At 48.6% G+C, this 14,538-nt stretch overlaps 1 protein-coding gene across 1 annotated transcript; it reads left to right on the forward strand.

Moving 5' to 3' along the window:
• Positions 1 to 1,277: 1,277 nt before the first annotated feature.
• On the forward strand, positions 1,278 to 13,719 carry LOC123346310 (killer cell lectin-like receptor subfamily B member 1B allele C). Its single transcript, XM_044983650.1, has 5 exons — positions 1,278 to 1,711; positions 2,153 to 2,293; positions 6,655 to 6,809; positions 7,481 to 7,593; positions 13,179 to 13,719. The coding sequence occupies exons 1-5, from the start codon at positions 1,582 to 1,584 to the stop codon at positions 13,294 to 13,296; spliced, it is 657 nt and encodes a 218-aa protein (XP_044839585.1). The 5' UTR covers positions 1,278 to 1,581; the 3' UTR covers positions 13,297 to 13,719.
• Positions 13,720 to 14,538: the final 819 nt, after the last annotated feature.

Genomic DNA, 14,538 nt, shown 5'->3' on the forward strand with positions numbered 1-14,538 from the left:
GTCTTTCTGTCTCCCTTTTGTACTTTTTCCTATCAACATTTATTATTATAGGTTACTGTGACATTTAATGAATTTTCTCACACTTCTCACAATGAGGGTAAATTTGTAGGCCCAGTTATCACAACAGCACTCACATGGCCACGGTGCATCACGAAAGATGAAATCTGGCTGGGGAGCCTCGTCCATCAAGGCTGCACAGAGGTTTCTGGGGGCCTGGGGCAATATTTGAAAATGAGACTCGCCACCTTTCCGTGTTTCATCCAATAATCATAGTGTTCCACGGGTTTGGGGACATACTTAAACCTGATGCCTGGGGCAAACTGCTATTTTTGGCATCCTTTCTGTGTGGCCCTGCAGCCCATAGAGGAGACTAGGGGAATAAGGCACCCAAACTACAATTCTTTGAGATGTGGGTGGCATTTCAGAATCAAAATACCAAAAAAAAAAATCAATTTTCTGCAGAAAGCAAACACTTCTTTAGCAAAAAAAAAATTTAGTCCCGAACCCAGTTTTCTATTAAAAAAACGTTTTGATGGAAAATTTCTCAACCAGATAATTTACAAACTAAGGCCCCAGTCCTGCTAACACTTACACAAATACTTTACAAATACTTACACTATAAGTGGTCCTTTTGAAGTCAATGGGATTACTTACGTGCTTAAAGTTAAGTGCAGGCACAAGTATTGTCACCTCTGTACTTAGTGATAGTAGACATTTGAGCCTGGTCTGTTTTCACAATGGAGAAGAATTCAGTGACACGGAGGCTGGATATTTTCTTAGTGTAATTTGTTTATTTACACTGTGTACACCGGTCCTGGAACAGAGGTGATCACAAATGGCATGTAAACAAACCCCTCTTTCAGGAATCTCAGCCCAAACACCATGCCTGGTTCCCAGGAAGCAACTCTACCAGAAGATGTGAATCTAATAGAGAAAGTAAGGCAGAGAGCAAACTCCCCTGCTGGTGCAACAGCTCCCCCACAAAGAACCCAGACCACAAAATGAACAATAGTATAACATTTCTTCAAAGTGTTCACACATTGAGAAAAGGAATATATATGACTGTGTGTAACAGCACCATCTGGTGACTCCTGACATAACAGTATTTATAGGATTGCGGTTTAAATAGGGTCAAAACACAACCGGTGTATTTTGAACATGAAGGGAGGGATAGGAGAGAGGAAGGACAAGGGGGATGGTCACAGGGGCACAAGGTGATATGTATTAGCTAGGTTAACAATTTGGAGGCTTCATAATTGTTGGTTTTAAATGAAGTAAGCTATATTAATGAATCATTAACAGGCCACTTGCCTAGCTCTTATTACTAGGCAGTTTACCATGCGTGTCAGGTTACAGGGGGACCATAGGAAAGGATCTGAAGCAGGGCAGAGCAGTGGCTGTGTAGAATGATTTCGAGGGGGGGGGCATCCCTGCATAAGGCACAGTGTGGGGGAAAAGGTATGAAGGTGCTTCTGAGAGAAATGGGTGAAAGAAGGTGCCATTGGTAAAGCCGCCCCTAGTGTTATGTGAAGAGGAGTGGAACTCCCAGGTAAGGAGGCTGATTTCTCACGCTGGGGGCTGATGGTGTTTCTCCAAACATTGTCTCTTACAGGTTCCCCTCCATGTCCCCGGTGGCATCGCATCGCTGTAGGGGCCGGATGGGCTGGGAACATCGTCCTGACAATAGCTGTGATAGCCCTGGGGGTGTGGGGTAAGTAGCACCAATCTGTTTATCCATTTGGGCTTAATGGTGGTTCCATGAATTCTCTTCTCATTCCCAAATCCCACTGATATTCCATTCCTGATTCCAGTCCGTTTATGAATGAAATCCTTGGCATTACATCACCAGCCAGGTCAAAATGTTACAGGAACAATGTGCAGTTAAGAGCTGGATGCATGAAACTCATATGATCCAGCTAAAACAGGTGCACTGTTACATGTGGATGCGAAGACAGAAATGCACCTAGACTGTGTAGTGAATGGGATTCTCTCTTCCTCTGTCCCTGCCCTAGCTGTGATTGGCACTACACTGTTCGATTTTTACACCTCCCACGATTGTTTTTCTTTAATCCCTAAATAGCTGCAATAGAAGTGATTTTTTATTGACGCTGATGCTGTTTTGAAGTTTCCCAGTTGCATGTCTCTTGTAAAGGGCAGACCAGAGGAACTCTGAATACGTCGGAGAATAATGAAACCAGAATCGTCAGTAGCACTGAATGCAGCTCCTGCCTGGAGGATTTCCGGTCTCGCTTGAAACCAATTCTATGTGAACCCCACAATGGCAGCTTGGCAGGTAACCCCAGCTCCTACTGTCCCAGAGCCATGAGTCACTCTCCCTTAAAGAGTTTGCAGCACTCTCGCTGTGACTGAAAATCCAGGCACCATGTTAAAGGGACACTGTCAGCTTGAAACACAATGGACCAGATTCTCATTCACACTGAGGCCCCTTTATAGACATTACTCCAGTGTTGCAATCCCCAAGCATTCAAAAAACCATGAGTCAGACCCTAAAAATTATGAGATTGGCTTATTTTAGAAAAAATATACATTTTGGGTTCTTTATGTTTGCCTTCTGGTTTCTTGAGCCTTTAGGTTGCACTTGGGTTCTGCTGTCAGGCTTTTCGCAAAATTATGAGGACTAGAAACTTTCTGTAATGAAACTGAGATTCTCACATAAGCCCCTGACTCCAGGAGCTGGGGCTTAAAAGAAAACTCCAAACTTCACAAGACGTGTGATAAAAATATGAGAGATGGCAACATTGCCAAAGTGACAGTGTAAAGGGGGCTAACCATTCATTTTTGAGTCAAAGAGTTTGGAAAGCAGACGCTTACTTCAACAAAAACTAAAAAAAATTCAAACGAAACAAGTTTCCTGTGAAGAATTTCATTTTGAAAAAAGAATTTTTTTCCCGTCAGCTCTACTCATAACTACAGCAGGGAAAACAATGTTCAGACAACAGGGTGATTTTTTAAGTAAATGGAATGTTTTTTTAATGTGCTCTAATGCTCTAGGTGTGGTAGTGATGTACTATACACCCAAAGATCCTCTATCTTTTTTCTTTTCATCAGTCCCAATTGGTGGGTGCAAGGTAAATGCTGTGGCTACCTCTTTCTGTACCAGGAGGGTTATTTCATTCTCCCTGTCATCCTGATCCTCTTTGTGTATCTCCACCTGTTTCCCATCCTATGTTTAGATTGGTAGCTTGTTGAAGCAGAGTTTGTTGTACTACGTGCATGTGCAACACCTACCACAATGGGGTCCGATCCATTGTTGTGGCCTCTCTGTCCTACTGTAGTACTAATATTGATTATTATTTATTTGTATTGCAGCAGTGCCCACAGGCTCAGCATTCAGGGCCCCATTGTGGAAGGTGCTGTAAAAACATATAATAAAAAGACAGTCCCTGCCCCAGAGAATTTACAATTTAAGTAAAATTACTAATTCTCAGCTGTTTGTGCAGAGGATCAGCAGTGACATCTAGTGGTCAGAGTAACTCCCATTGCTAGAGCATAGACAATTTTAATAATAGTGTAATAATACAATTTCTGTCGAGATTGGATCACAAAGTGTTTTTCAAACTATGTAATACTCTCAGGAATCCTTTCCCCCACTACTGAAATGCAGCCACCTCTGGGGTGAAACTCAACAGCTGTTTGTCTTAGGCAAATGACTGAAGAAGAACTTCATAGCCTGTTGGAATTGCAGGGGGCGTTTTAGAGAGGCAAACTGAAGTCACCCAGGCTGGAATTTGAACAGGTTCAGACCTCCCAGTATTCAAGAAGAGCCAGATGACTGGAAGGTAGCTAATGTAACTCCGGTTTTTAAAAAAGGCTCCAGAGGTGATCCTGGCAATTACAGCCTGGGGAGCCGGACTTCAGTACTGGGCAAATTGGTAGAAACTATAGTGAAGAACAGAATTAACAGAGACACATAGATCAACATGATTTGTTGGGGAAGAGTCAACATGGCTTTTGTCAAGGGAATTCTTCAAGGGAGTCAACAAGCAGGTGGATGAGGCCGATCCAGTGGATATAGTGTAGCTGGGTATTCAGAAAGCCTTTGACAAGGTCCCTCAACAAAGACTCTTAAGGTAACTAAGTAGCTATGGTGAGGTCCTTTTGTTTATCAGTAACTGGTTGACAGATAGGAAACGAAGAGTAGGAATAAATGGCCAGTTTTCACAGTGGAGAGAGGTAAATAATGGGATCCCCCAAGGATCTGTACTGGGACCAGAGCTGTTGAACATATTAACGATTTGAAAAAAGGGGGTGAACAGTGAAGTGGCAAAGTTTGCAGACGATACAAAATTATTCAAGATAGTTAAGTCCAAAGCTGAGTGTGAGGAGTTACCGAGGGATAGGGTGACCAGATGTCCCAATTTTATAGGGGCAGACCCGATATTTGGGGCTTTTTCTTATATAGGCGCCTATTACCCCCCACCCCTTGTCCTGATTTTTCATATTTGCTGTCTGGTCGCCCTACCGAGGGATCTCTCACAACTGCGTGACTTGGCAACAAAATGGCAGATGAAATTCAACATGGATAAGTGCAAGGTAATACACATTGGAGGGAATAATCCCAACTGCACGTATACACTGATGGGTTCTAAATTAGCTGTTACCACCCAAAAAAGAGATCTTGGAGTCACCATGGATAGTTCTATGAAAGCTTCTACTCAATATACATCAGTGGTCAAAAAGGTGAACAGTATGTTAGGAACTATTAGGAAAAGGATAGAAAATAAAACCGAAAATATCATAGTGCCTCTATATAAATCCGTGGTGCACCTTGGATACTGTGTACAGTTCTGGTTGCTCCATCTCAAAAAGCACATACCGGTTCAGAGAAAGGCAACAAAGATGGTCAATGGTGTGGAACAGCTTCCATATAAAGAAACACTAAAAAAGATTAGGGCTGTTCCACTTAGAAAAGAGGCAACTGAGGGTGGGGGTCGGGGGAGAATATGATAGGACATGAGTGGTGTGGGAAGAGTGAATAGAGAAGTGTTATTTACTAGTGCTGTCAAGCGATTAAAACAATGAATTGCACTGTTAAGAATAGAATACCATTTATTTTAAATATTTTGGATGTTTAATACATTTTCAAATATATTAAATTCAACTTTCACAGTAAAGAGATTGCACTTCAGTACTTGCATGAGGTGAATTGAAAAATACTGTTTCTTTTGTTAATCATGTTTACAGTGCATATATTTGTAATAAAAAATAATAATATAAAGCGAGCACTGTGCACCGTATTCTGTGTTGTAATTGAAATCAATATTGACAATGTAGAAAAACATCCAAAAATATTTAATAAATTTAAATTGGTATTCTATTGTTATAAGTGCGATTAATCGCAATTAATTTTTTGAGTTAATCGTGTGAGTTAATGGCGATTAATTGATTATTTACCCTTCACACAATACAAAAACCAGGGGTCATCCAATGAAGTTAATAGGCAGCAGGTTTAATACAACCAGAGGAAGTACTTTTTCACACAACTAAACTGTGGAACTCATTGCCATAGGATGTTATGATGGCCAAAACTGTGACTGGGTACAAAAAAAAATAGATCCATGAATGACTATTGGCCAAGATGATCAGGGATGCAACCCCACAATCAGTGCAATGCTGAACCTCTGACTACCAGAAGCTGGGAGTGGAAGTTGGATGAATAACTCCATAATTGCCCTGTTCTGTAAATTCCCCAGGGAACTCTGGTATGGGCCGCTGTCAGAGACAGGATACTGAGCAAGATGGACAGTGGTCTGAGCCAATATGGCAGCACTTATGTTCTTAATGACCCCATGTGAACCTTGCTTTTAGTTCTCAGCTGAACCATGGCAGTAGCAGTGGTACAGCACCCCCTACTGCCAGGCTGGGGCACTGGGTTCAGTTCTGTCTTAGTAGGTGGTGTCCCTCCTTCTCAGTCTCAGTCATCAATGTTATTTGTTTGCACACAGATTTCCCCATAAGGTCTCCCATCGGAGTATAGGCCGAACCTGTCTCTGTTCAGCTTTTATGATCTCACACGACCAAACCTCAGTGAACATTTAATGCACCAATCCAGAAAATTCCACCCCGTGATTCCTGCACAGAACCTGGAACTTGTGACTGCGTTAGAGCAGATCTAATTAGAGAGCAACGCTGTGTAAAGACTTCAAATGAATTCTCTCCTCTCTGGCCTCCCAGCTCTGCCAGCACCGCTCAGTCGTGCCCTACAGCGGGCCTGGCTGTTTGCATGCGGACCTCTGAAAAAAGCCCTTGCTAGTATGTTGAAGCTTTTACACAGCTGCAGGGGAAACTTCAGCAATATCTAGACCTAGAGCTGGTACATTGCAAACCTAGTTCATGAAAAATATGAAAAGAAATGACAGCTTGATGTCCTCTGATGGAAATAGAAAAGTGAAAGTCCTCCCCCTCTTTTCCGGGGGGGGAACATCCAAAACTGAATGAAATCTTCCCCCACCCCCCAAAAAATCAGTATTTCCCTTTTGAGTCCCCTCCCCCATCAAAAAATGACACCAAAACTTTTATTTTGGTCAAAATGGCATTTTACCATTAAAAAACAGCTTTGAACAAAAGTTTTCAGCCAGCTGCAGTTTGAATTTTCAGAATTGATGACACCTCTGTTCCCATCTCTCCCTCCAGAGGGCTCCGGGTGCAAACTCTGCCCCAGGGACTGGCAGCTGCATGGGGACAAGTGCTACTGGCTGTCTAAAAAGAGTAAAAACTGGACTGGGAGCCGTGACGACTGCTTGTGGAAGAGCGCTCAAATGCTCGTGATCCAGAACCGGGAGGAAATGGTAACATAAAATACAGGCTCATTAAACTCCAGCTGGAGAGAGACGTGTGTCACTAGTTACAATCCCAGAGCAGCAGGTTTATCCAGCCTGGCTCTATCCCTCTGCCCCATTTCTCCTTTTCCTCCATTCTGGGGCATCTGGCTGATTAACATACAGTTCTGAACAGACTGCCCAGCTGGCTCCTGCAGGCTCTGCACCCCTGAGCCCTGTCTGGGAGCTCAGCAGAGCCCTTCTGCATAGAGCTACTCACACAACCCCCCTACGCCACCAAATCTGGCCCTGCCTTGACTGACCTCGGGCTGCCCTTGTAGCCCCACCAGGTCTGGATCCTGGTCACCTGCTTCCCTCACCTGAACCTCCCAGTCCAGGGACACCTAGTCACAGGTGAGGCTGAACCCAGGACTCCCTTAAAGGGCCAGCTCACCCTGTGACACCAAGGACTAGTGCTGGCATTACCACACCTGCACAGAGAGAGCCACATTTCCCAGCACTGCACTGGGACTCTGCCCGCCCAGGGGCGAGGGTGAACTAGCTCAGGTGCTGATGCGTTCTCCTGCTGGCGTTATGGGTAGAGCCACTGAAGCCAAGAGCAGGCATTTAACAGGAGCACTAAACAAATTCTAGCCTGTTCCAGCATATTCACCCCACCTCCTCTGCTTTGCACTTCACAGGATTCCATACAGAATCTTACACAAGGTGCAAATGATGTCTGGATTGGACTTACAGTGACACTTCCAGGGGGGGAATGGACCTGGGTGGACGGTTCCCGGTTAGATCCAGTGCTGTAAGTGCTGCCTGATGTTTAATGTTTGATAGATGTTTGGGAAAAGCACCATTGTATAAATTGCTGATGTTAAATCTCTAACTGATGTTCACTTAAAAGTTTTACTAGCATAGTTGTGTCGGTTAAGGGTATTTTTGCTGTGCCAGCAAAGGCCCTAGTGTAGCTGCAGTTATACCAATGCACCTGCGCTTATTGCAGTGTAGCTTATGCCAATTGGGGGAATTGGCATAAGCTGTAGTTGTAGAAACACTGAGATCTGGTTTACACTACGGGGGGGGGGGCAGGATTCGATTAGTTACGCAACTTCAGCTACGTGAATAACGTAGCTGAAGTCGACTTACTTAGATCTACTCACCGCGGTGTCTTCACTGCGGTGAGTCGACTGCTGATGCTCCCCTGTCGACTCCACCTGCCTCTCAATCCAGCAGGTAATGTAGACAAGCCCTTAGATATGGATATAGCTGTGTCCACACTACAGGGTTTCCAATATAACTGCACCAGAAACACCTCCTAGTGTGGACAAGGCCTAAGGTCCTGATCTGCCCCCCATTGCTATAGTGTCTGAGCATCTCACAACCTTTAGGGCAGGGCAGGGCAGGGCTATTATCCCCTTGCTATAGATGGGTAAACTGAGGCACAGAGAGACCAACAGTGGGATTCATAAAGGTATTTAGATGCCTAATGCCCATCGACTTCAAGAGGAGTTAGGTGCCTCAATATCGCTGAGTCTCTCACTTTAAGTGACTTGCCCAGAGTGTCACAGGGAGCCTGGGCAGAGCAGGAAATGGAACCCAGGTCAGCGCCCTAACCCTTGAACCATCCTTTCTGTCACACATCTGCTCCTCTGGGCCGGCAGCTGAAGGCAGTGACGTGTGATCACTGGTGAGAATGTGGCTACTGCTCCTGCCAGTGCAAGGGGGACACGGCAGCCATTGCGCCAGTCTCTGCCCCATGGTGCCAGTGGGGGGGACCCTGATAAGAAGTTGTGCCTAAGGCCCTAAACGTCTTACTTCAGCCCTGTCTCTGGGCTCTGCTGGGTTCCCCTGGGCTCTGCTCCTCTCTCTGGTCTTTCTGCTGCCAGTGTTAGTGTGCGCTCAGACTGTCCACACGGCCAGTGAGCACAAGCACACCCCCGCCTGCTGTGCCGCAAGGGCTAGATTCACAAAGAGACGTACGTGGTGGGAGTCTGAGTGTAGCAGCACCTAATGTTTAGGCACCGAGAAAATCCCTGGGATTCACAAAGCCCGAGTTAGGTGCCCAGGCTCCCTTGTGCAATGCATGGGGAGAGACAGGCACCTCCCAATGGGATTCACAGAAACCAGCACGCTAGGTGGGGAACCGCCCGAGCTAGCGAATGGGAGATGCCAACATGAGAGGGGAAGGTGCCAACCGCGGCCTCTCTCAGGGAATTAGGTGCCTGAGTACGTCTACACCAGTCATTCTCAGCCAGGGGCCCATGTCCTCTTTGAGGGCCGGGAGCTCGTTTCAGAGGCTGGGGAGCCCCATGGCCGAAGCCCGGTGCCTCCGCAGGGCTGAAATCGGGAGCTGAGCCAGGGGCTGAAGCCCTGAGCCCAGGCACCCCCCAGGGGGCTGAAGTTGGAGCCAAGGGGCTGAAACCTGGAGTCCTGAGCCTGCAGGGCTGAAGACCGGAGCCCCCAGCCCCTGCACTCCTGCGGGTCTAAAGCTTGGAGACCCAGTGCCCCTGCCGGGCTAAAGCCTAGCGCCAAAGGGCTGAAACCCAGAGCCCCGAGTCCTGCCCCCCAGCATGGGGCTGCAGCCCGGAGCCATGAGCCCTGGTGTCCCTGTGGAGTAGAAGCCCTGAGTTCCCTGCCCCGTGGGGCTAAAGCCAGGAGCCCTGAGTCCCAAGTTCCATGGGGCAGAAGCCCCGAGCCCTGGCAGCTGAAACCTGGAGCCTCCAGCCAGGGGCGGCTCTATAAATTAGGCAGCCCCAAGCAGCGCGGCGCGCTGCGCCGCCCTTCCCCGGTCCCGCGGCTCCGCTTGAGCTGCCGCAGGCATGCCTGCGGGAGCTCAACTGGAGCCGCGGGACCACGGCATCCGCCGCAGGCATGACTGCGGCAGGTCCGCTCGTCCCGGGCTCCGGTGGACCTCCCGCAGGCATGCCTGCGGAAGGTCCGCCGGAGCCAAATGCCGCCCCCCAGGGAAAGGGCCGCCCCACGCGCCTGCTTGGCGCGCTGGGGTCTAGAGCCGGCCCTGCCTCCAGCCCTGGCCCCAAACCCCACTTCCCCACTGCCACTCCAGCAGCTGAATCCCGACCCCCGGCCCTGGAGTTTTTATACCATGTTAGGGGAAGGGGGGGGGGGTGTCAGAAAGTAAAATGTTGAGAATCCCCGGACTCCATTACAAGTGCTACAGCTGCAGCACCATAACTACATTACAGTGCCACAGTGGAGTAGGCACTTTCTACGGCAACATTAGGGGTTTCTTTCATCGCTGTAGTAAAGCCACCCCCTCGGAAGGCTGTAGCTAGGTCAATGGACTTGCTCCAATAGACGATATTTCCTCACCCACCTTGTCTGTAATATCCTGGCACCAATACAGCTACAACAACACTGCATGTAACCACTGTCTGTTTGACAGGTTTCCTGCTTCGAATGTACTTGAAACAATTTTTTGTTAGTTTTTGCACCTTTAGCAAGTTGCTTCTCAAACTCTTCCTTGGCCTGCCTCCTTAAACATTTACAATTCACTTGCTGGAGTTTGTGCTTTGTCCTATTTTCCTCATTAGGATTTGACTTCCAAATTTTAAAGGATGCCATTTGCCTCTAATGGCCACCATTACTCTGCTGTTTAGCCAGGGTGGCATTTTTTGGGTCCTCTAACTATCTTTTTTGATTTGAGGTACACATTTAGCCCTGGGCTACACTTCAAACAAATACTCACCAGCAACCGCACACCATACAACATAAACACTAACCCAGGAACCTATCCTTGCAACAAAGCCCGATGCCAGCTCTGTCCACATATCCATTCCAGTGACACCATCATAGGACCTAATCACATCAGGCACGCCATCAGGGGCTCGTACACCTGCACATCTACCAACGTGATATATGCCATCATGTGCCAGCAATGCCCCTCTGCCATGTACATTGGCCAAACTGGACAGTCTCTACGCAAAAGAATAAATGGACACAAATCTGACATCAGGAATCATAACATTCAAAAACCAGTGGGAGAACACTTCAACCTCTCTAACCACTCAGTGACAGACTTGAAGGTGGCAATTTTGCAACAAAAAAACTTCAAAAACAGACTCCAAAGAGAGACTGCTGAACTCGAATTAATATGCAAACTAGACACAATTACCTGTGGTCTAAACAAAGACTGGGAATGGTTGGGTCATTACATTAATTGAATCTATTTCCCTATGTTAAGTTCTCCTCACACCTTCTATGGGCCATCTTAATTATCACTTCAAACAGTTGCCACACACTTCAAACTTGTGTCAGTTTAACTAAGTCACTCAGGGATGTGAAAAATCCACCACCTGAGCGACACAGGTACCAATATAACCCGGGTGTATACAGCACTATGTTAGTGGGAGGGCTTCTCCTGTCGCTATAGCTACCACTCTTGGGGAGGTGGATTGACTACACTGATGGGAGAAGCTCTCTGGTCAGAGTAGGGAGTGTCTTCACTGCAGCGCTGTAAGTGTAGACAAGCCCTTAGTCTGAGCCTCTCTGATGGTGTTTTTAAGTAGTCTCCATGCTGCTAGGAGGCATTTTACCCTTGTGACAGCTCTGTGCTATTTCCATCCAACAAGTATCTTCTTGCGTATGTAGTTCCACTTTTGAAGTTAAATGTCACTGTTTGGGGCTTTTTTGGTATTATCCACCCCACAGGGATGCTAAATTTAATTACTGTGTCACTGTTACCAGGCAGTTCAGCTCCATTCACCTCTTGGGGCAGATCCTGTCTTCCACTGAGGACTAAATCAGGAATTGCCTCTCCCCTTGTGGGTGCCAGGCCCAGCTGCTCCAAGCAGCCATCACCAATGGGGGCTAGAAATCATCTCTCTGCATCCCATCCTGAGGTGACATTTAGTCCCTCTGCTCCAATCACTCTTTAATTTATTTATCCCCAGTGAAACACACTGAGGGAGCCCTTAGCTCAGTGGTTAGAGGCTTCTTCTCCACCACCCCCTGTTTATAATCCCCTCTCCCCTGCAGCCACAAGGGGACTTGAACTGGGGGTCTCTCACTATTCAGGTTTGTGCCCAAACTCCTGGGCTAAAAGTTACCAAGGAGGGCTTGATCCTCCCTGCCATTTTGTGGGAGTTCACCTGTGGGGCCCGATCTGGTAAGTGGCCTTTGAACATGCACTACTGGCTCGGGGCCCATAGGCGCGTTAGGCGGAGGAATGTCTGTCTGCTGCTGGCTCACGCATCATGCTGCAGCTTAGGCATCCAGCAGCCTAGAGGGAGGCAGCAGCGAACAAGCTGACAGGCAGACACACAGGTGCCTAGGAAACCTTCACTATGAAAATTGAGGCACTGAAAAAGTTTAGATGCCTCAAGGGTTTGGTTGCAGCTAAGCCAGGGTTTTGGACATGGTTCTGGGATGTAGGTGCCTAAAGTGGCTGTTAGGCTCTAGGAACGATGGAGCCTTCCCAAAAGTGTGGGGGTCAGGGGGCCCCACCCCTTCCATGGCCCAACTCCTGCCCCTCCCCTTTCCCCAAGGCCCCGCTCCGGCCAAGCTGGAAGCAGGCCAGGAAGCCCAGGTTCCTCCAACTGCCCAGGATGGAGGGGCCAAGAGCAGCCCCCGACTGGAGTCCCCACCCCCCAGACCCTCCATCCAGGGCAGGTGGAAGGTCCGTGGCTCCCCCCAGCTGCCCACGCTGCTCTTATCCTGACCTGGCTCCATCTGGGGACAGGGCCTCAGAGCCCTGGTAAGAACTGTGCGGGCAGCTGTGGGGAGCTGTGGATCCTCTACCTGCCCTGGGCGGGGAGTCCGGGGGGCGGGGGCACAGGCTGGGGGCTGCTTTCAGGCCCCTCCACCCCTGGCAGGTGACAGGTCTGTGGCTCCCCACAGCTGCCCAGGATCAGGGCTTTGGTGGGAATAGGAGGGGCAGGGATCAGGCCCTTCCACTTTCAAAAAATGGGAGGGCCATGGCCCCCTGGTCCCCCCTGTTCTGGTGCCCCAGTTAGACTCTTAAGTCTCTTTGTGAACCCAGCCCTAAGCGTTCATCTGGACAAGTCCTCAGGCTCCCTGCAGCCGTCCCATTACCCAGGTCACGTGGTGCAGGTTTCCTCTGTCCCCTGAGACTCAGATTTGGTTTTCAAAGGAAAGCCGAGATGCGGGAGCTCAAGGTGGCTCACGACCATCTGCCCTTTGAGCTCACTGACCCATGAGATTCAGCCTAGTTCATCCCTTGCCAGAGACCCCCTCGCTCATCTCACCTCCAGGGCTGTCTTCTCACCTGAAGCTCTGCAGGAAAGTTACAGAGAGGAAGGCCAGCACCAGAGCCAAGCTTCCCATTAGAGTGAGGGGGAGGAAAGACTCACCCATGGGCCTTTCCTTGTTACAGGGACCACAGTGACACCGACTCTCTCTTTAATTTTGCAGCTTCTCAGGCTCTGCTGCTGGGAACAGCTGTGCGTCTGTAAAAGGCACCCAGATTCAGTCTGAGACGTGTGCTGCTGAGTTCAAATGGATCTGCCAGAAAGAAGCTGCTGTGATATAAACAGTCGGGCTGAGGATCTTTATTTGTGTATCTGTAACATGAAATACTGGTGTTTAGGCTCACGGGGCTGGATTGTGGCTTTAGGCGGAGCTCTAAGCCGGGGGCAGAGCAGAACCCCAGGAGGTGCTGGGACTCAGGTACCCCTCGCAGTCACAGTTCCTCCCCTCGGCCCTTCTCACTGGCTTGGGGTGTTGAGTTGTAATTTATAACTGTCCTAAACCTGGAAGAAATTACTAACCTGTGATGCTTCCCAGTGCGGTGAGCATCTCGCGACCAGAGGTGAAAGTAAGCCAGTACGGGCCGGTACCTCATACCGGTAAGAAAGTGGCCACTGGTATGGGCCGGTACACAGCCGACGTTAAAGTGCTGCCGCGGCAGTGCTTTAAGCACCGTATCGGCAGGGTTGCTGATGGTGGGGGCAAAAGGGGCAGCTGCCCCAGGGCTCGGCAATTTAAAAGGGCCTGGGGCTCTGTAAATCGCTCCAGGGAGCCGCAGGCCCTTTAAATTGCTGCCAGGGCCCTGGGCAGTGCAGGGCGGGCAGCACTGAAGGGCTGGCTGCGGGAGTCTGGCCCCAGCACTGCCCCTTCCACCCGAGGCCCCGCCCCTTCCAGGGGTCCAGAGCCACCCACCCATCTTGCCCAGGAGCCCGGCCGCCCTGTGTCCGGGTAAGTCCTTTAAGTTACTTTCACCCCTGCTCACGACCATCTGCCCTTTGTATGAGAGAGCCTTGTCTGTGCCACACACACACTTGCTGCTGGGTTTGCAGTCACTGCAGGGCAGCAATAGGCCCATTCCGCCCTCAGACCCTCTGATCATCCGCCTTGAGCGTCCAGCCCCCGGTCCCCTGGACACCTGTGTTATTTACAGATTCGCTGCTTCCAAAGGAACAGTTCCACCTCAGATCACTGCTCCACTTAACACACAGCACTTACATATGTTCATAGTGAAATCAAGGATCAGTTTAACAAAGCAGCGATTCAAGTAGAAGTCTTGGAAACAAATGGTTATATATAAAATAAAATCATAACGTGTTCTAGAACCTAGACTTATTTAACAAGATATTCTCCTGTCTAACCGTGTCCTGCTCACCTGAAATCCTTGCAGCATTGTACAGCCAGGCAGAGTGTGACCTTTCTTTCATGAGACACCCCGCTGTTTGTGTCTTCCTGTAGATTTCTATTTTTGTGGATTTTGCAATCTCTCAATTTTCACCTGGCTCAGTACTCAAATAGTATCCAGCAT

Source organism: Mauremys mutica, chromosome 12, assembly GCF_020497125.1.
Source record: "Mauremys mutica isolate MM-2020 ecotype Southern chromosome 12, ASM2049712v1, whole genome shotgun sequence".
Taxonomy (NCBI): domain Eukaryota; kingdom Metazoa; phylum Chordata; order Testudines; family Geoemydidae; genus Mauremys; species Mauremys mutica.

What these genes read in the sequence shown, in the direction of transcription:
- LOC123346310 (XM_044983650.1), top strand. Translation starts at nt 1,582, where the DNA reads ATGGTGTTTCTCCAAACATTGTCTCTTACAGGTTCCCCTCCATGTCCC. An exon ending in CCACAATGGCAGCTTGGCAG is followed by an intron (nt 2,294 to 6,654) that starts GTAACCCCAGCT and finishes CTCTCCCTCCAG; the next exon opens with AGGGCTCCGGGTGCAAACTC. An exon ending in TCCCGGTTAGATCCAGTGCT is followed by an intron (nt 7,594 to 13,178) that starts GTAAGTGCTGCC and finishes TTAATTTTGCAG; the next exon opens with CTTCTCAGGCTCTGCTGCTG.